The sequence below is a fragment of the Balaenoptera acutorostrata genome, chromosome 13 (assembly GCF_949987535.1).
Source record: "Balaenoptera acutorostrata chromosome 13, mBalAcu1.1, whole genome shotgun sequence".
NCBI classification, from domain to species: domain Eukaryota; kingdom Metazoa; phylum Chordata; class Mammalia; order Artiodactyla; family Balaenopteridae; genus Balaenoptera; species Balaenoptera acutorostrata.
In genome coordinates, this window is record NC_080076.1 from 5748836 (window position 1) to 5771399 (window position 22564).

General features: G+C 35.6%; 1 protein-coding gene across 2 annotated transcripts in view; it reads left to right on the forward strand.

The window, feature by feature from the left end:
• Positions 1–22564, forward strand: part of NETO1 (neuropilin and tolloid like 1) — a 100280-nt gene that overhangs the window by 73525 nt on the left and 4191 nt on the right. Inside the window, exons 8-11 of one of the 2 annotated variants that reach the window (XM_057526935.1) lie at positions 12683–12796; positions 14920–15478; positions 16448–16522; positions 17392–17454. In XM_057526935.1, coding sequence (XP_057382918.1) covers positions 12683–12796; positions 14920–15478; positions 16448–16508 — 734 coding nt within the window. In that variant the 3' untranslated portion in view covers positions 16509–16522; positions 17392–17454. Of the gene's footprint in view, positions 1–12682; positions 12797–14919; positions 15479–16447; positions 16523–17391; positions 17455–22564 lie in introns of those variants that run through there. The other variant, XM_057526936.1, reaches the window with a different exon arrangement.

Sequence of the window (22564 nt, forward strand, 5' to 3'; positions counted from 1 at the left end):
TGGAGGGGTGATAATTATGCAACAGCTGATGATACCACATTTCTGTCTCATAGCATACTCTTTTAGACTTAATAGTCACTACAGGCTACGATAGAATTTCTCCACCATTTACCTTAAAGACACACTTAACTGAGGGCTGATTTACTGCATGGCAAATGGTGATGGCTAAGCCCACATTTCTGCAGGGCCCTTAGAACAGTAGAAGTAGAGTAGCATCAGCCCTTTCTCTGGCAGGTGATATGAATAAATCTTTGTTTGCGCTGATATTTTAAACTATGTAAATAATTAGCAAATGTTGCTCTTAACACATTTCCCAGCTAATTGTGACTCACAAATTGTCAGGGTGTTCTGGTTCCAAACTGTTCCTCTTCCACCTCAGAGATCTCTTTCTTCCCTTTTCCCACTTCTGACCTTTCCTTCCCCATTTTGATATTGTGCAGCCATAGCTACATCTGTGGAACCTAGGGGGGCAGGTCTCTGATTACCCTGAGAAATCAGCTACGAGTTTTCCTATTGCTGCTGTAACAGATTACCACTAATTTAGTGCCTAAAAACACACAAATGTATTACTTGAAATAGGTTTCCCTGGGCTGAAACCATGGTGTCAACAAGGCCACCTTCTAGGGGAGCTCTAGGGAAGAATACATTCCCTCACCTGTCCCAGTCTCTGGATTCCTTCTATTCCTTCTTCAAAGCCAGCAAGGTATCATCTTATCTCTTTTTGCTACATTGTTAAATCATGTTCTGTCCCTTGGAGCTTCTAAATTCCTCTCCTGAGGATGCCTTTGATTACATTGGCCCCTCCTGGATAATCCAGGCTAATCTTCCCATTTTGAAATCCTTAACTTTATCACATCTGCAAAATCCCTTTGCCATAAAAAGTGACATTCACAAGTTCTAGGAATTAGGGTGTGGACAAACTTGGGAGCCATTGTTCAACTGAACACGATAGGTTCAATTTTTTTTTATTATTATTAAACGGGCAAACTCTTGTCTGAAATTATGAAAACATAACTTAGTTGACTTGAAGACCAACGGTTCATAATACCAAATGGTAATCGTATATCTAAACACATGTTCCCTTCATTCCCTACCACTGAATAAATATTCTTCTATATAAAGAAATTATTTAAAAATTAAGTATCTTTTCACTATAGAAAAATACAAAAAAGGAATGTATCATGAAGATATCAATATGTACTTTTTGGCAAGTATACATGTGTTTGGAGATTTTAAGATTAATGTTAATATTTTAGAAAAAATCACAAACCTGTCATTTGAAAAAATAATTTTTGTTGTTTAAAAAATATGAAATAAGATGAGAAAATGTGTAAAAGCATGAATTTGGTGCTGGTCAACTACTTTTTCCATTTTCCTACCTGTAACACCTTGACATTAAATGTGAATTCTCCAGAAAATGAGGAATCATTACAGGACAGCTGTAAGTTTTAAATATATGTGTCTAGAACGGAGCAAATAGTCAATAGATGGTTCTACTGTTCTGTCTGTTAATGGGATAACAGTATACTGAAACTTTTTAGAGTCAGTAGTTTCTTACTTTCAAATACAATGAGGCTTTTGAGCAAAGGACAATGGTATAAAATTGTGTAATCTCCAGAGACTCACCCTTCTCTCTTTCTTTTTAAATGTTTAGTTGAGTCCTATTGTACCATTAAAAAAAAAAAAAAAACTGTCAGACATATCTTAATATTTGAAGTTAATTCTCGATGGACATTTATTACTGGATATTAAATTATTTGGTCATTTAACTCGAATCACTGAAGAGAAGTTATACATATAGATATATAGTTTAGTGATATAATTAAAATTTAAAATCAATTTCCTCAACTAATTTTTAGACTAAAAAAATTAAATAATTTTGGTTACCGTATTTATATGTTGAATTACTTAGAAAATTTTGTAGAATTTTCATTGAGCTTTTTAGATCAACATTGTCTTTAGTTAAGTGTCTGCCAGGGATCCTGGGACAAGAATAAAGGCAGCTAATTCCTCGTAATTTTTGGTAGGATCCTTGGGGATAACATATATTGATCTCTTTGATTCTGGCTTCACAGCTACATAGTTTACATCTATCAATGAAAATAAACAATGTATGTTTGCTATGGAGAAAGGAAATTATTATTCCAAATCATTAGTCTTTGAACTAAGAGAATCACAAGCCTGAGGCTATGGCGCTCCCTTGATGCTTGGCTTTAATCCTTATTTACTGGAAGTCCTCCTTTGGGAGTTGGCATGTTCCATAATGAAACCAAATATACATTAATACCTTTAACAAAACGATGAGTCTCCCCTAACAACTGTTGCATATATGTGTGCATCAGCTATGGAAACAAACCCTGGACCCCATGTCCAAGTCCTAATAATAGAGTGCAGACCCCAAAGAAATATAATATCCTAGTTACTGTAACTAGAGGCACGTCTAATTGCACACAGTGAATAAATCATGGGGTAGCTGACCCAATGCAGACATAATCATAGTATAAAAATGTATAATAATTTCTTGGCATCAAATGGAATGGCTAGATCGTGACGTGGTCCTTGCCCTCTGTGAGTAATGAAATGGTCTCTATCTATGGAATATAATTTTCTCCTGAAGGTGCTTCTCTTTTCATAGTAGCGTGTCTTTTGGAACAGTAGGAATATGCAATTTTAGCAGAGAGATTGGGGGGATCTAATAAATGGGAGTGGGATTAGATTGTGAATAGAATTTCTTGTATTAGAAAAAAGATTAAGCTATAGCTTAATAATAACACTGGATATTTTGACTGATAACTAAGTCACATTGGAACATAGGGTTTTAGAAGCAGATATTGATTTTTCAAAAAAAAAAATATGAAGATGATGAAAGAGGTGACGAGAAGATGCACAAACCTATTTCTGGCCTCAAATCTGGTCAGCATTTTTCAAGTAAAATGACATTTCCTCTAATTGCATAGCCCAAGGGCCATTTCATGTTTAAAGTATGGTGGCAGGGAGATTATTCCATTCATTCTGGGAAAAACAAAACAAAACATTTGTTTTGAGAAGCAATTCTAATGGCCAAATATATTTAAATTTTTTTTACATTTTTTTTCTGTAATTAGAATCTCACCATTAAAAATGGTATTTAGCAGCAAGCTCTACACTTTTTTAATCCAGTTTTTGAAGTCTTTGAAAGCTGACGCAGATGCTTACTCATAATTGGGATCTCTGATGTTTTAGATATTTTCTTCCATCAAGTTCATGAAGAAAAGTTTAGCTATTCCTTAGAAATTAAAAGCATTGTTAGAATTTAATGAGAATATGGCATATCCATTTTATTGCTTAAAGAAGTTTTGTTCCAGTGTCTTGTTGACAAGTATTTATTAAGGACCTACGATACGGCACCTGATGTTCTGAGCGCTGTGATAAATTAGTGAACAAAACAACGCGTTTGCCTCTCATTAAAGGAAGCTAATGATGTACAAGTGAGTTAATTTAAAAAGATGAACTCAAATCCTAATAAGTGTTGTGGAAAAACACAACGCGGGGTAATGTGCTGGAGAAGGATGTGGGCATGAGTGCCCTGGGTTGTGTTGGGCTATCCTTATGCTCAGAAGTAAGTTGGGCAAAGATTTGGGGTAAGCAAAGGGGCACTATGGAGTTTGAGATTTGATTTCACTTTATTGGGAAGGTTTTGGAGTGTTTTAAAAGGGGATGAAACTCCATCTGATTTACACTTAAATATCCAAGTCTTCTCTGGCCACTGTGTCCGTGGATCCGTGTAAGAGACCATTCGGTGAAAGACACCTCAGAAGTACCAGTGGAGACGTTACCAAGAGCCTGGAGTTGAGAGAGAGCTGACAGACCTACAGGACAGTTTGATGTGGGTGCCAGGGCAGAGGGGACTCAAGGATGACCCAGAGCCTTTAGCCTGGAGCCAGGCGATGCCCCTTATTGATGTCAGGAGGGTGTGTGAGGGGAGAATTGAGGCAGGGAAGAGGAGTAGGATCATCGCCGTTATCTGAACCCATCCAGCCATATTCCATTTGAGATGGTAATCAGAGTGCCAGGTGGGGATACTACTTAGGGATTTGGATGCACCGAACAAATCTGGGTCTCAGATAGGCGTCAGAGCCGGAAGTGTGAGCCCATGAGAATGAAGCCAAATCCAGCCTCTGTACTCTGACACCAAATTAAATCTCAGAGACAGAGTTCTGGGTGAAGTAGAAAAGAATCACTTTCTTGCTTTGCCAGGCAAAGAGGACCACAGTGGGCTAATGCCCTCAAAATGTGTCTGGACCTGGAGGGGGTAGTGAGAAGTTTTATAGTCATGGTTCAAAGAGGGCGTGATCAGCTTGCGCACTTTCTTCCGATTGGTTGGTGGTGAGGTAGTGGGGAGTCAGCCTCATCAACATTCTGGTTCCATCCAGTCGGGGGTCTATATGCTTGTGGGCAGCATACTGTTAATTTCTCCCACCTGCTGGCGGTTTCAGTATCTGTAAAACAGCTCAGAAATATTAAGTATATCCCTTGAGGGGGGACCCACACCCTGCCCCTAGGCTACTCTATTGTTTCTTTTGACTGGTCCTCCCTTCCCTAATTAACATCTATTTAAACCTGCTCCTTGGAACTCAGGGAAGGTCATGGAGGCTGAATGAAACCTATTTCCTGTAATCCGGAAACGGGGGACACAGAAAGGCTTTTATGCCCAGGAGCCCCAGAGGGTCCTGCTCGGTACCACCAGGAGCCTGACTGAGGGGGTCCGCCAAAAGGCCTCAGAGGGTGGGGAAAATCACCTTTGCACCTGAAAGATCAAAATGATTATTGAATAAAAGTAGCTGAGTTTTTCAGTGTGCCAGATTTTGCTATTTAGTAACAATTAATTACCTAAATATATAATGTAGGTACCTATCACATTTACATAATTGTAATAATTTTAAGCTTTGTTCCCATCTCTCAGGCAAAGAAAGTGATAGACTGTAGAGCCTCTTGACTGTCAGAAAATTTTAATAAATCAATATCTTAAAAGGTGATACAAGCTGAATTCAGGAAATGAAGCAAGGACATGTAAACAACGTGCTCCAAGCTCTTTCCTTGTTCTGATGCTTCCCCATGCATTTTTGTGACCATTTCCACTCCAAGTTATGATTGGGAAAATAAGAATTAAAAAAAGCAGAAGTAGAAAGCTCAAAGACATGGGTGTGGGTGTGTGTGTGTGTGTGTGTGTGTGGTCTATTCTCACACAGGCCAGCACATAGAGGCGTGAGCTTTTGACAAACCTCAAATTAAAGAGGTTAAAAGATAAGAATTTGAGAGAAGCAAGAAGCAACGAGAATACCTGTGGAATGAAACAAGATATGGGTTGGGGGCTGGGAGACGGGGTCGGCAGGAGCATCTGATCTGAAGCCCCAAGCAGTTTTTAAATGGTATAATGATTTTTATAGAAAAATAGGATCGAACATCACTTCTATTTCCAGATTTTCTTGATGAAATACGATGTAATTTGACTTTGAACAGATCTACCAAATGATAGTTTCATTAACAAGAAAGCAGAGGTATTTGAAATATCAACGTTTCAGAGAGAAATCTGACAGTTTTTATTTCTATTTTGTTTTAATTTTCCCTGAGTGGTATTTCTGGACTTGAAAAGAAAGGTAATGGGTGAGGAAAGAAATGACTCTAATAGAATGAGCATTAGTGCTGGTAGCATTAAATAGCAATTATGAATTACGTGGCTTTTAATTACAGAATTGGAACAGTATTTATAAGCATGTGACATGATACTGAAAAATGATGATACATCCATGATTAGACCTTTAACATTATAAAATATATGTGTGGTGATTCTTTATGATATTTTAAAATAAAATTTCCTTTATTTTGAGTGTGTAGCTGCCCTTTTTCCTCTTGTCCTCCTTAACCTAATTAAAATACGCCCCAAATTTGTTTGTCTCCTGATAACGTTTTTACTCCTTAAGAATCAGCAATATGTAGGTATAAAGGTTGTTTGTCTCAGATGCCGTCATGATTTAAGCATCTTGAAGGACTGAAACGCTATTTCACTGAAGAATGGTAAATGCTCCCCACCTAGTGGGACGAATGGGAACATATGAGGATTTAAAGCTAGAAAAAATTTCCAAAAGAAAACAATGAATTCAGTGAAATATTGAGTTCATTAAGTATCTTTAAAAATAATAAAGGATAAATATTATGTGAAAGCTGTTCTTTTACTGGTTAAAATTTGAAAGATAAAATAGACTTGTTTGGATTAATATCTGGCTTTTTTTTCATGAAAAGTTATCAGATTTTTCCCAATTGTAAGAAGTAACTACATGTGTATATGTTTGTGTATATACACACATATGTATATGCATATATGAAAAAATTTGCCAACGAAAATTAAATATAACTTGTAAATATCCTAGAAATAGTCATTGCTAACATTTCAGCTTAGTATTTCCAGTAAAATTTTTCATATGCTTGTTTGCATGTGAGGCTTTATAATTTGAAACAATTTGTATCCTTATTTTTCACCCAACTTCATACCTCAATAATTTCCATAATATTCTATGACCCCTTAAGAATTAAGAATCCTACCACTATAATGATTTTTGAACACTGGGGCAACACTTGCCGAGCTTTTGTTTTTGATTTTGTTCTTGTGTTGTCTATTAAGTGGTATACAAATAAAATCAGAGATATTTGGATTAAACAAGGTTAAACATACGCTTTTTGGCATATGCCTTCTCTGAACAAGGTGCTGAGAATCGCTAGAAGGGTGACACACAGGAACACACTGTATTTCCCAGTCTTCCTACTCTGCAGTACACATCTTCCTTGCCAGAGCAAAATGTTGAGTTAAATTTTGTGTTTCCAAAGAATTTGTTTTGAAATATTTAGATAACTGTTCACTTAAGGTATTTTAAATTGGAATTTTAAAATTGGGCTTAAAGGACCTTTAGATAATTTCAAAATCTGCATTTGTGTATTGTGTTTCTCTGTACTGAAAATTCTGTTAATACAATTGTAGGATAAATGTCACTTTTATCCAAGCCTCAATTTCATAGGATCACTAAAAACTTCAGAACACTCCTGGATTTATATTGGAACCAAAAGACCAAGATCTATTCTCTTTTACACACTGCTTGCCTTGGTTTCCCAGGATGGGACCTGAATATCTCTCTTTACAATTTGGTGTTAGAAAATGCATGTTATCTTGATGGTCTTGTTATTCTGTGAATGATGGAATATCACAAATTCCTTATATAGCTAAACCTTCCTCCTATAAAGTAGTACAAACATTTAAAATCTCCATTTGCTATTGTATCGATATTTCACATACGTAGATTCTGTTCTGCTTCTTTTTTAGAATTGAACTTTAATTATATTTTACACTGGGTATGAGTGTAGCAGAGAAATATACCCCCAGGATGTTAAAATATCTCAGTCAGGAAGTCATAGTTTTAGGAAAGTCCTGGGCATGTCTTGGAAAGGTGTGTTTATTGTGTACTTGGATATAAAAAATGGAGACTGGTTATAGACTATTTTTTTCTCTTTACATGTAAATAGTACAGTAACACAGAATCAAAGACCTTGAAGCTGAAGGGCTCTGGTGTATTGTTGACTTTGTTTTCACATTCAAGTATATTACGAAGCTCATATAATGACTTTTAGGAGGGCAAGAGGATAAAAACCTTCTGCAAATTGTAAAGTTAATTGTTTGTATTACCTGTCATTGTGCTACTTCATGTAATACCAGAATTAATTTAAAACCACTTTTTGAATCATAGAAGGGAGTTGTCCACTTAGTCTTTGGGATTGAATTTTTGTGAAATACATAGTGTGCTAGAATAAGGACTTGGAAGAAGATATGGTAGGAAAATTATTAAAATAAGCATTCCCCTGTCGTTTTTGAGAAAAAGATGTTTCATTATGCATTCATTTATTTTTCAGTTTCTTACAAGTGACTGTAAACTGGGGTGTTGTAGAGCTGGTACACACAGGTAGGGTGGAATGCACTGGTGTGGTATGTCCAGCAACATCCATTTAACTCTGATTGGTCAGTTCCCTTGAAGTAATGATTGTTAAATATTTTAAATATTACTCCCAATATAGTATCTTATTGATCTATGTAGCATAGTCCATTTAATTATATTAATTTTATTACAATATTTTACCATCTAAAGAATAACTGTCTGCTGTTTTGTCACATGAGAAAACAACCAGTTCTATGTATAACTCATCTTTTTAAACAGCATTTATTTCATGCTCTTCTGCCTGAAGGGCTGTGCTCTGTTCTTTCAAATTTGCATTCTCATTTAGTCTTAACAAGAGGTCTGTGAATAACTAGCGTCACTTTACAAATTAGGAAATTGAATATATGTTTTATATCATGTACCTCCTTAAACTTATCCCATTATATAGATGTAAACTGAAAAGTGGAAAAATTTAAGGAGTACTTGCTCAAGGTCACACAACTTAGAAGCGGTGAACCCAAGATTCAGTCTCAGACATTTTGAATTCACAGCCTCTGTACAATACTTGCCTTTTAGAACAGCTTACAATGACAACTACAGTGCTTGCGTCCATATGGCCGGCACTGTCCTACATTCTCTGCATAGTTAAATCACTTAGGGAAGCATTATCTGTCTCCCTATTTTATAGATGTGGTAACTGAGTAAGTGTTCATGGAAGACGTGATCTCCCCTTAGGAATTATCACTCCCTACAGCCTGAGACGCAGCCCTACCCTCTGTAGTGTTGTCAGGACTTTACCCCAGGATGAAGTGCCTGGAGAAGCATTCTCTAAGCTTCAAGTTCATGGACAGTTAACCTGGTCCAAAAAGGATGCTTTGCACAATTGCGTATGTGTTAGTGTATGAGAGAAGAGGGGAAAGTTGGGAAAGACTCACTTTGCAGTGTTAAAGTATCCATTTTCTATGTTACCCGAATGATTTAAATCAATAACAATGCTGTGCTTACACATATGACATTCTTTTGGCTGACTAGCATATTTCACCACGTTCCGTTTCTGGCTTTTCTCAAAAAGAAACACTTAGCATTAGAGCCGGATGATGAAATGGTGATGTTCAGTAAACCCTTCCAGAGAAGTGAGTTTGCAATAGCTGCAGTCATTATGTCTAAATATGCTTTTGAATAATTCAGAGTCAAAAAGCAATGCGAATACTGTCTTCTGTGTACTTAGTTTTTAACATCAATATGAGGCTGTGTTTGCTATTCTGAAAACAACAGAAGACCTAGTCCCAGAAATAAGTAGATTCATCTGATCATGGAAACTGCCTGTGTGAGTTACTCTGAATTTTGAGGATTACGTGATTGGCTGCCCTTTATTATTGGTAAACCTTAATTTTGAGTTTCTTCCAGATAATTTTAGGGAATAAGGGGTCTGGTTTTTAAGAGCCAATAGCTTTCGACAATTATATTGAATTTCTAAGTAGAATAAGTTCTTTAAAAATTGGTAGAATATGTGCTTTTCCAGCAATAGTAAGAGAGCCAAATAATGAATGGGAGTTAGTTTCTGAGAGTATCACAATTTGTATTGTATTTGAGAGCTAATTCTCCACAGTAAACACACCTGTGAGAGTCTTCTGTTCTCTGGGATACTCAGGTCGGCAGCCTGGCCAGAGCTAAACTTTTGCTCAGTGATATTAATCAATTAAAAATATCTGTTGACTATTTACTCTAAGCCTAGAGATATTAAGCCACATAAGAGATTACAAATAATGTTTTTAAAAGCATGTCCCTAGCCTCAAAGAACTCGTGGGGAAAGATGATAAGCATATAGTAAGTGCTAAACTCTTTTAAAAATTGTAAGTAGAATAGGATTTAAGGAAAAGATAATTTTCTGATAGATTGGAATGATATTTTAAAACTGTAAAGATAATACAGTTCTGATATGATTTGCATAGCAGAGTGGAGAATGGGTATTCCAGGACAGAGAGAGGGAGGGAACTGTATGACCAACGAACCGAAGATCTCAGGAGCGTGTGGGGAGCAGTGGGAAATGCTTACGTGCAGAGTGTATGTACTCAGACATCCTTGAAGGAGCAGTGAGAACATGGCTTGATTTGGGAGGCAGGAAAGCGCCATTTTATTTTTTTAGCAGGAGGTAGAAACAAGGATCTTTACTGAACTATTGTGTGTCTGCATTTATATGAGAGAAGTATTCAGACATGCGATATAAAGAAAATTCAGAATCCAATCTATTTTATTTTTGGTGTCTACGAGACAAAATTAATTTCTGTTCAAGGGGTATGTTGTGATACATTGGTTCCTTAGCCACTGCAAGATTTCCTTGGTTGTTTTTGTTTGTTTATTGTTTGCACAGCAGTTCTATAAATGTAGCAAAAGTAAGGAAGAAAAGATGGAGTGGTACTCGGAATAATAGTGATTTTTTTTTAAGGAAGGATGATTTCAGTTAACTGGCACATTTGCGTAATAATTTGATGTAAAGTAGTGTGTCAAGAATGTGATTCATTGACAGTCCTGGATGATCTGTTCCACTCCCAGTCAAACCACCAATATTTAATGATAGCTGATACTGGCACATTGATTGGTGTTTTGTAAGACTTTCGCGACAGCAGCAGAAACAGAAACAAAATTACATTTGGAGAATTTGGAAGCCAAATCTCTAGTGCATTTACTAACATACTGTTAGTAGTGTTAGTACTAACATACTTCACTGTTGCAGAATGCAATGTCACTTTTATCTATATATTTAAAAATTTAAAAACAAACCCATCCTATTTAATAGTAATTGTAATAAATTTTCCAGCTCATTCTGGAAGGTCAATAAATATTTATGCTCTTTTTGAGGTATTCTTTACTTGATGGATTAACCGTACTTTCAAAACTGCTGCAATTTATCAGGTAGTAAGTGTTTTTTTACATTTTCTACTAAAGCAATTTGCAGCTGCTCTAATCTATTTGCAGAAAACTACTTTTTTGTTGTGTTACACATTTTGACAACATTCATTACCTGCTAAACAGACCATATCAGTTCTGCAAAATGGTTGACTACAGAAATTCAAATTTAGTTCCTTACCGAAAAGCAGATTTTTGTAGTAATAGATTGGATCATTACATTTTACACTATAAAAGCTTTACACCATGTTGAAAGCAGGAGCACAATAAAATGTTCAGCATGATACTTTTCAAAATGACTACTGCATCTGCATCTTTTCTACTCTTTAATACTTTGTTTTTCAAAACGACTATTACATCTTTTTTATTCTTTAACCAGGGACTTAAAGGCAAACCAAGCAGAAGGAAGAAGAAACTCTCCTGGGAATTGGGACTGTGGGGGTGGGTAGGGGGAAGGGCGTGGAGAGTCAGGGGAATGCTTGGCTCAAGTTCCCCTTGTCTGCCACACTTTTGATTTTCAAGACTTGATCATTTTTTTTTTAATGATTCCTCTAGGAATGTTAAAATATATTAAATTACCTTACGCAAAGCATTTTCTTAACAATTTTTATTAATATGGAAAATACATTTAAGGAAGACAACTTTCTTTAAAAAAAAACCCTGCAATATGCGGTTTTGAAGGTGAAAATTAATTATAACATGACTGCACTGTTTCGATAATATTGATCATTGATAAAACTTTACTGATTGATGAACCTCTGTAAATTATGTGTTTTGTGTCTAATATATTTTTCTAGAATACCTATCCTTAAAAGAGTCACAAAACTATAACTGAAAAAAATCAATGCTAAGATTACATTTTATGAGATATGTGGGATGATTACAAAGATAAAAAGAAAAACTACTTTAAAGGACTGTCTATAAGCTATAATTCATAGTGTAGCATTACTCTAGCGATGCATTATTATAAATAACCAATTACTCTGACAATGAAAGAAGTGTATTTTTTTGTAATATTGAAGTCATAGCTAACATTAGACTTTGCTATATTAGACTTGTCACTAATTCTCTTATTTCTATAGCCAAATTGTATACTTCTTGGAATTCTTATTTTACCCCCCAATGCCCTAAATGTGCATTGTAATCTGGAGAGCATGGACCATTGTACCTAAAGTTAGTAGAACGTGTGATATATATGCAAAGTAGGCTAATTTCATCACTGTATATATTTTAAACGTTGATGAGAATAATGTATATTTTTCTTATGTTGTTCAGAATAAATTTTCCCTTGTTCTGAATCTCCATGATATTCTTTGCTTCTTTCGTATGCTTAAATAATATTATACTTTCTTCATTAGTATTTTGTAAGCATATACTTTCCAAAATATTTCAATATTTCCATTAAACTAAATCTTTTTTGCACAGGACAACTAAATTTATACATACAGAATTTCAGTGTAAAGCATAATGTTATGCATGTGGTCGGCACTTAAGTTTTGCTAAATGAATGCACCAAGTTAAATAAAAAAAAGAAGAAGAACCCATATGGATAATGTACTTCATTTTTATGAAGGAAAACTTCCCGTGCCAGTTTTAGAAGCTGAGCACATCCAGAAGAACTCTAGCTCTGTTAGTAACTCAAGGAATAATTACCGCTATGGCAACACTTCTGAGAATGGAATGTCAGTCCTATCATTTGTCTCAATTTGACGGCAAATTATCACACTAATCTTTTTGTTTTCAGATTTGCAACGTGAGTGATTTACAACTGAGCATCAGTTAAAACTTTTTTCTTGCCTTTTTCTTCTCCTTTGTAGCTCCCTGCGAAGGCAATACATTCTTCTGCCACAGTAACATGTGTATTAACAATACGTTGGTTTGCAATGGACTCCAGAACTGTGTGTACCCTTGGGACGAAAATCATTGTAAAGGTAATCATTCGTCCCTGGAATCTGCAAAATCCCTCTACCTGTAGCGTGGGAAGAAGTTTATCCAATGTTTCTATGTATCAGACAGCCTTAAAAATATATTGCATATTGGCTTTATGAACTTCCTGTAGGTTTTATAATTGATTTCTTAGCCTTTTCCTTTGCTTTTACTCGTGCTGTAACCAGAAGTTTTCACGTTCCCTAATGCACAGGACTATCCTTAGCACTTGATGGTCATTGGCAAATCTCCTTTTTGGAGCCTGCAGTAGGGCATTGGAGCTTTTCATGCAAAGCAGGGTTTCCTATCAGAAGCTCCTTCATCTGTGGCGGCACCTCTCACTTATCCAGTCCGTCTTTACCAGACATTGTGCACATACTCTAGAGATAAAAGTGTATCGAAGGAACATTAGGGCTTTCAGGTACCTAAAGCCACTTACCTCGACTTCAATTTCCCTACCCAAACGCTCTTCTTCCTCTCCAATGAGAATCGCTTCCAATGTTCCGGCTTCCTTCTCTAGCCTGTACGCAAAGGTTTGTTTACATAGAGAGCATCCCTTGGCTTGGTTATGAATGTTGCAAGTTTTGGTTAAGTTCAAAGTGCCACATATCCTCTTTTGTTCAGATCCAATATTAACCAGTTTGCAAAGGAAAAGAAACGGGCAAATAACGCTCCATGCTTAGTGGCCAGTATCTTCTATTAAAATGCCCTCTGTGGATAGAAGCAGAGAGACGTTGCCTCAGTACCCATGGTTCGTAGAGTCAATAAGAGAAGCCGATCCAGTATCAACTATTTTGAGGAGATGGGCAATGATCCATGTTGTGTCCAAGGAACCACTTTGGAACGGATGGGAAATTAAGCATTTTGTGAAGAACCTCATACAGCACGGTTAGGGATTCGTTTTACTTGCCTAAAGTGGGTCTGTTCCCATGGTTCTTGGTGGCCCACCTTTCTCCATGGGCAAAACCTCTGCACTGCTGCTCTGGATGGTAGGGTGGGGCAGGGACACTGGCTCGCTTCTCTGAGAGGAACACCCCTGCTTTATGAAGAAGGCACTCGGTAAGGATGGAGAAAGGGGCCATCTGGTCTTCTCAGCTTGTCTCTTCAGGGAGCTCCACACTGTGAGGGAGCTGCAGCCAGTGTGACCGGGGCCCTGTATTCTCAACCTGCTGTGCCTGGTGTAGACCTTCTTTCCTACCAGTGGGGCCTGGGAGGAGGAGGGGAGACCCCGCATTCCAGCCACTCCTGCCTGGAATCGAGCATCTGCAATATGGATCTGGGGGTGGAAAGGGCATTGAGAAATGCAGGTGGCTTGCCCTTCCTGGGGAGGTACTGTAGCTCCAGACTGGGAGCCTGTAGGGAGAGGAACCTTGTGTTGCCTGAAACCACCCTGAGTAGAGCTTCTATTGGGCTAGAAGCTTCTATTGGGATAGCTTCTATTGGGTGGAGGAGCTCAAAGGCCACAGACCATCCCTGTTCATAAAGAAATTCAGTAGATTTTCTTGAATAAATATACCTCCCTTAAGACAATTTCCAGAAACTTTAAATGTTATTTTTTAACTTTTACCATGATGGGAAAAGACCCACAGACGCCCTCATGCCAACAGCCCAGAAGTGTCTGTCTTAAAAGTGTAATCACCTTCTGGTATCAGAATACTGTTACTTAGACTTCAGTTATCCACATCAGGAATAAATTCAAAACAATTTAGGTATATTCATGTTCCCATTAGTGGAGTTTGTGGGGTTTCTTATACCAAGAGAAAAAAAAGAGAATTTACTGTTTTTACCATTACCAATTGATTCGCAAATGACATCCTAAAGGTTTTATAAGACCTTCTTCAAAACATATATTTACATTTAAAGTAGGGATGCTGTGCAACGGGAGAGCCGTTTCTAAGGCTAGAAGATAGGGTTCTTGTGAAGAGTGAAACCTTTTGTTTCTTTTTAAAGACTTGTTTACGTTTAAGACAGTGAAAGTTTTATGCTCAGCCTGTTTCATGTAAAGCTCTCAACGTGCGTTCGACTACCGTATTAACGCGTGGTGGGCAACGTGCGTTCGACTACCATATTAACGCGTGGTGGGTTGTTTCTTGTTTTGTTTGTTGTTTTCACTCTCCTCAACGTGTAGAAAAGAGGAAAGCCAGTCTGCTGGACCAGCTGACCAACACCAGCGGGACTGTCATTGGCGTGACTTCCTGCATTGTGATCATCCTTATTATCATTTCTGTCATTGTGCAGATCAAACAGCCTCGTAAAAAATATGTGCAAAGGAAATCGGACTTTGACCAGACAGTTTTCCAGGAGGTGTTTGAGCCCCCTCATTATGAGTTATGCACCCTCAGAGGGACAGGAGCTACAGCTGACTTTGCAGATGTGGCCGAGGACTTTGAAAACTACCATAAACTGAGGAGGTCCTCTTCCAAATGCGTTCATGACCATCACTGTGGATCGCAACTGTCCAGTACGAAAGGAAGCCGCACCAACCTCAGCGCAAGAGATGCTTCTGTCTTGACGGAAATGTCCCCACAGCCCGTCAAACCCCTCATCCCACCCATGAACAGAAGAAATATCCTCGTCATGAAACACAACTACTCCCAAGATGCTGCAGATGCCTGTGACATCGACGAGATCGAGGAGGTGCCGACCACGAGTCACAGGCTGTCCCGACACGATAAAGCCGTCCAGCGGTCAGTATCTATAGATTTTTTGATGACAACTATTACCTGAAGACTGAAATGCTTCCAGAATATTGTGTTCTATTTTGTCTTCATTTTTCAGTTTCTCTTTTTTATTAATGACTTAAAGCATAGTATTTCGACTTTTGCCTCTTCTTTTGCTTTTTTTCCGTGCTATCCATGCTTTTCCTAAATCCCGTTTGTGTACATAGGTGTATGTGTGTGAGCACACACAGACCAAAGAGATTTCATTGATTTCTATACAGATATAATATTTATTTCTATAAAAATTATGGCTCTAATTTATATTGCTAATTTGCTTCCATGTGGTCATAAATGTCGCTCCAATCAATATTTATAGATTTTAAGATATGAGATGATATTTGGAAATAATTGCCTTAGCAAGATGGTTAACCCATCTTGTTGAATAGTTTTAATGTACAAATAACATATTTTGCAATATAATGTATTATATTTTTGGTATGAAAGTTAAAACACTTTTTTCCACATATCACATAATACTTATATTACAAATTGCATATGATAGCATGGTACGCTAAAACAGTAAACATTTATATTTAAATGTAGCGAGGATTAGTAGAAACATTTTTCTTTTAATATGGAGACAATATTATCTATATTGTATTATTAGGCCTAAAATTAGTAAAAGTCTTGAGGAAAGTAGATTTAAATTGAGAAAAATATTATTTAAAATTCCCAAATCCAATCTTCCTATGTTTTCTTTTGCATGTTTACTAGCACTTAGTTTATTTTGTAAATGTACGTAATTCCTCAATTCAATATATAGTCTCAAAACCTAAACTACTTTTAGTTGATTTAATATTTTTGCATGCTGATGGAAAAAATTTTATTTCCACAGTTTTATGTATTTTTAGGAATGCTTTTAAGTAAATATTTGTGTGCATATTTATTTTTTGTGAAAATATTACTTTGTTGAATGAAATAGCCATAACATTCCAGGTTCTGCCTCATTGGGTCTCTAAGCAAACATGAATCTGAATACAACACAACTAGGGTCTAAAAAGAAAATTCAAGGTAAGCAAATGCCCTTGGTTCCTTCTCCGACTTTGTTGTACTCTGTTTTGTTTTGTTCTGTTGGACTTGTCTTGTAGTTTTTTAGGGAATGTGCTATTTATTCATTCTTTCTTGAGATACGTGTTTCATAACATTTCACAATTAGAAATATACGGGATTCAATGCTGATGGAAGGATGATTCTTAGTATACGTATCTTTAAAATAAATGTTAATATTCTTACCATCAAGCATTGTACTACAATGTTATTGAAAAGGATGTTAAGTTAATAAGTTAAATTTTATCTATTTTAAGGTAAAGATACAAAAATTGGTGAAGTCTTAAAAGAAATACCAGAAGAAACCCAAGGTTTTCATAATTTGAAAAATTGAATAGTCTCAATATAACTGAAGTCAATATATAAAACTGGTAATAATGGTATTGATTGAATTTGGCAACATTCTACTCCAAACTCATACACTAAGTATTCTGTGGTACTTATACAATTTGTGCCCTCTTATTTTTGCATGAATATGTAGCTTATTTCATCAAAATTAAATGCAGCATGTTATGTCAAATTTTATAATATAAAATTTGAATGCTTGGTAATGTAAAATGTTCCATAAATATCAGTTGTCTATATGTACATCTATTTTGTCATCGGGTACCATAATGGCTTTATTTTTAGCGCTTAGAGTCTATATCTCTATTAGACTAATTTGTCTCCAATTAAATTTGCTTGGGGGTTAATCTCTTCAAAACTCTTCAGACCTATCAATTATTCTTGAATTAGGTGAATGCATTTCCATGCTCTATATTACTTTGATAAATTGGTGTATTTGTGTGCATATTTCATCGGGAGAAAATGTTTTAACTGTGTTTTATTTTCAGAGAAGAACTATTTATACAAACATGGGGACTGTGAAAAGAAAATTCTATAGTGAATTGTGAAAAGTGGACATATTTCTAAATTCATTCCACTGCCTTTATCCAAACTTAAGAATTACAGACATTTGTTATCCCTTCAGCAAGACATCCCCGCTGCACAATGATATGTTCATTTCCTAATTTGGTTGCTGGCCACCAAGTGCTCCTTAGTTTTTAAATACATTTTCAGATTTACTGGAAACTTGAAGAAGAAATTATTTCCTGATTAAGACTATCCCAACTTTATTTTTACTGTCAGTTTCACTTTGTTTCTATGTTGTTTTATGTCTCTGTTAGATAATTGTACATTGTGTGATATGTGAAAAAACACGATTTTGGCTGAACTTTGTGTTACATGTACATTGTTTTCATTATATAGACTGCTTGAGAATAGTGCGTTCCTGAGTGATTTTGAACATGCTACAGTGAAAAGTGAGAATATGGACCATGGAAACACCAGCTAGAGGTTTTATGGACTATAAACATCTGTTGTTGTTTAAGATTAAATGCAGCCAAAAGTACCGAGTAAAATTACTGGATTGCAATAAGAAAAATCTCATTTTTCGTCTTTCCTATATACCCCCATTTCCTTTTTTAAAAAAAAAAAAAATCAAAGGAAGATACCGAGTTTCAGAAATAGTTTTGAAATCAGGTATTTTACCGTTCATACCCTTCAGTAGAAATGATTTTTGATTAAGCACTTAGCAATATGATTGATTGACAGTTTGAGAAAATACCCTGCATGTCAGTACTGGATATTTGAATTGGAAAAATATCCTTTTTATTAGACACATTGTAAAAAGCATGCATTCTCCAATACTGCTGTTACTCTTCCATTTCCTTGTGTCATATGCTTGCTACTTGTAACTTTTTATATAAAGATATATAAAAATGTATAATAATTTCCTAACTTGAGTTAAGAGAAATGTTTTCTTCTATTAGAGTGATAAAAACTGACTTACGTAAGTACACACTTTATATCTACTCTTTCCACATTTTAGGCTACAGGATGTCCTTTAGTATTAAGACATACTTCTTCAAAATTTGATTTCTAAAACTTTATGGAGTGCTCAGTCCACAAGGCAGTCAGAAAGAGTTAAATTAACTGGGGTAGATAGGATTCCTACATTACATCAAAAGCACATGATATTCTGCAGCAACTGGGAGCATTTTCAGGATGGGCATGTTGTCCTCTTTACAACTAATTTTATCAGAAGAGTTTAAGAAAGTGGACATTGTACCACTATCAAGCGCATTTAAAAGTGACATGTTTTTGTGCTAATCTGAATGACGTAGCTAGTGAACTAGTCACCAGTAACTTGGTCACCAGGCAAATCAAGCCTGCAAGAAAGGGAGCCAATATTCAAATTACCCTGTTATTGTCTGACCCACAGAATTTATATTCAACATAAACATATAACCTCAATATGAGATGTCTAACTAAAGCAAGCACCACCAAGACCAAGACAGCATCTCCTCTTCTAAGGTTTAGGTTTTGCCCAGAATTCTCGATACATGGAATAGCCCATACCTAAAGAAAAAGAATGCTAGTTAAGCATTTAAATATTTTTTTTCAGTATTAGAAAATTAAAAACAGTTCATAAAGTAGCTAAAAGTAGCACCCTTGCTAGCATACAATATTTACAAGGGGAACAAGGCACGAGGCTGCTTACATTCTTGCTTTCTTAAACAATTCAAATTTCTAAAATTCTTTTTACACAATTTCCCAAGTATCTCAAGGCCAGTATGACTAGCTCAGACTGTTAAAATATCAATATTTATCTGGCAACTTTAAAAGGAGTTACTCTTGCTGTATAATACCAGATAAAGTCAATTAATTATAAAGCCTATAAAAGCATGAAATATCTTTTCCACCTTCAAAAACTCAATAAGACAGCAATCATGTCTCTCCCAGATGATGGATCTTATTACCAAGCCTATTTACATATCTAGACTCTTCAACAAATTTATAAACTCAGTGAAGGGCAGTCCTATCTTTTCTTTCTTTCTTTAAAACCTTAGTAAGATTTTATCATAGATAGTAAAACTATGTCACAACTTGAACTATTTTTATTAATTCAGTTTTTATGTGAAAATGAATATAAGTGATATTTGCAAACTGCTTCAAAGTCAGCTAAAAGTATCTATCTTGTTTTATTTACAAAGAAATCCATTACTGGGGAACCACAAATTTGAGATATCCTGTAGGAACATACCCAGAGTCATTGCTCCCACAACAAAGCCTTGGGCTGCCACGCACATGTGGATCAGGTGAATAGACACTTTAGTATTGTCCCTGCTCTTCAATTTATATAATCCATATGTAACGATTGCTGCAAAACCTGCCATTCCTGTAAAACAGACAGTCACAAGTATGTCAGATGCATGGGGGCAGGGAATCAAGATGATTTTATCATCAATCAATGTTCTATATTTTTTTATAAGGATGCTTTAGGAGACCATTAACCAGCTAACATACAAATTGAGTTTTTAATTTTCCCCCCTTGGAACTAAAAATCCTCAGTTGGAAGCAAACAGTAGCAGATCCAGAAAGCTAAGATCATCTTTAAAATGTGGGCTTGTGAAGCCAGTAAATAAATTCCTTTAAGCGTGCCAGGGGAGCTCTTCTCTGTCCTACTTCCATCCCCGAAGGCAATCAGTTAATGTGGTACAGACTGTAATAAACCATAACAGTGAGTATAACAGGAAAAAAAAAACTTTATGGGATATATTCTCCTTTTAGAATAGGAAAGTCTTTTTTAAATGCTTTAAAATCACAAGACCTTTTATGACCCAAATTACACAATGCTGAGTTGTCCTTACACTCAGGCACATATATGATTCCTGAAAGCTTACTAATTATGGTGTGTTTAATATAAATAAAGGAAAATAATATTATAATTAATTGCTGTTGAATTACATACTCTATAATAAAGTTTGATTTAGTGAGTGCGTAGTTTTAAAATATGGAATGTGCATTCTCAGAAAATTTCTAAACCCAGATTACTGTAAATCTGCTTACCAGCATTTCCCAAACAGCTGAATTCTACAGAATTTTGTCCTACAAACACATAGCCATCTGGTCTATCACAATGCCAACCTGGTAAATCAAGCAAGCTCCAGAAAGCCAATAGATGAATTATTCACATACATCCCTGTTAGGAATTCCACTTCACATGTGTTACAGAAACAAATAAATGGGAAAGAAAAAATTTTCTGATAGAAAAATTAATTATCATAGCAATTCTGAATAGTCTGTATTGAAAAAATGTCAATCCACAGAATCTGATAAACTGGTAAATAGAAAAAATATATTGAACTTTATAAAGAAAGATTATTTTCTATTGTTTTGCTATATATTTTATATACATTATGTTGAAATTTAACCTTTTTTGTTTGACTTGACTAATTCTTTTATTATCATGCCTATTTTCATTCCTTTTACTTCAAAGTTGATGCATCCAGAGACTTTTTAAAGTGATTAGCCATGTTTTATATTACTGTCTCTATTTAGAAATCTTCATAAGACCCTGTACACTTTGAATGAATAATCTCAAAAAGGATGATATACATGTGAACCACTTACTATCCACTGTCCTTTCAGCTGTCCACAGGACTTTCCTCTTTCCAGTTCTTCCTAAATAAGCAGAATGCTTCTGATCTGCTGGTTCACTGCTGAAAGGATATTTGCACCAGAAATCGAGGACTTAAAAAAATGAATCCAACTACATTAAGTATAATGATAAAGATAGATTGCTTACATATATTTAATACACAACAGCTCCATAGGAAAACAAAAATATTGAAATGAAGAATAGGCCTCTTCAGTGGTAATACTGAGAATGTATAACTCAATGTATAATTGGGCATTGCCTAATCAGAAAACAAGATAGTGATGGCTCTGAGGCAGGGGCCTGGAAGCATCCTGTTGTCCCTGCCTCAGCTCTAGATGCTGGATCTTGAGTGTGTAGGGCCTCCGTGATGCCTGGGGGTTTCCTGAAGGAAGGTCTTTAAAAGCCAGTATTGAAATCTACCAACACATTAAAAATTCCTGTTTACTGGCTACATCAGACCTTGTCACCTGAATATCAACCTTTGGTTTATATTCAAGTGGGGGGGACACATGTAGATAAGGCATGAGATATTTCAAGACTTTCAAGGTGTTTCAAATCAAGTTATTTTAATAAATAGTTATATTTTTTGATAAAGTGAATTCAAATATTACTTGCACGAGTGCTTTATTAATCTCATGCTTTCTGATAGCGTAATTACACACCATGGTAGTTAATTTGAAAATAGCTGTTTGTGTCTCATTTCCCTATGTTTGAATTCACTTTCAAAATCCGGGAGGCATATCATGATTATATGCAACACCTATGAAACCCTGAATTAAACTTTTTACTTCTGTCCAAGTGCATTTTAGTTGCCTAATTCAAGGTTGGCATGCTGATTTGGAAATATGATTTTTATGTACCTGATTTTATACACAAGCCATTTTTATGCATCATATTGGAAGATAGACATTTGTAATATTTGATTTACCATAATTCAATTCCATTTGATTAGATAATTAAAATGTGGCTGTAAACTTAATTGGAGATCAATGTCTTTGGGCTTTTAAAGGAGAACGGTCCACATTGTGGAGATGCTGGCTTTTCTGTTTTGCATTATTTTTTCCACCAAAATTATTTCAATGACTCCATAAACCATTATTCTTAGCATTTAATAAAGTTAGGCCTTTGACATTTCTTGAATATACACTTAATACTGAATCAACTTTTTCTATATTTTTCATTTAGGAATTTGGCTTTTCCTCAAATTTGATAGCATTTTAAAAATTCCACGAATGGATTTTCCTCAACCTAAGAATATCTTAATAAATAACAAAATATGATACTGATTCCTATTCCTTAATTAAAGTAATGACATTATCTTTTGGTGGTAAAATAAATAATAGCGTTTTATCTTCTTATGAAATTTGTGTATTTCAATGATGAAAATGAATCCTGTCAGATTCCAACTCTGGAGGGAGGTTAAATAAATAAAATCATGAAAATATTATGAATGCGAAATGCATATGATTTGAAAAGTGAGTCTCAGTTTTGTCCAACTTCACTGAAGCGAGTTAGTTTCTGTG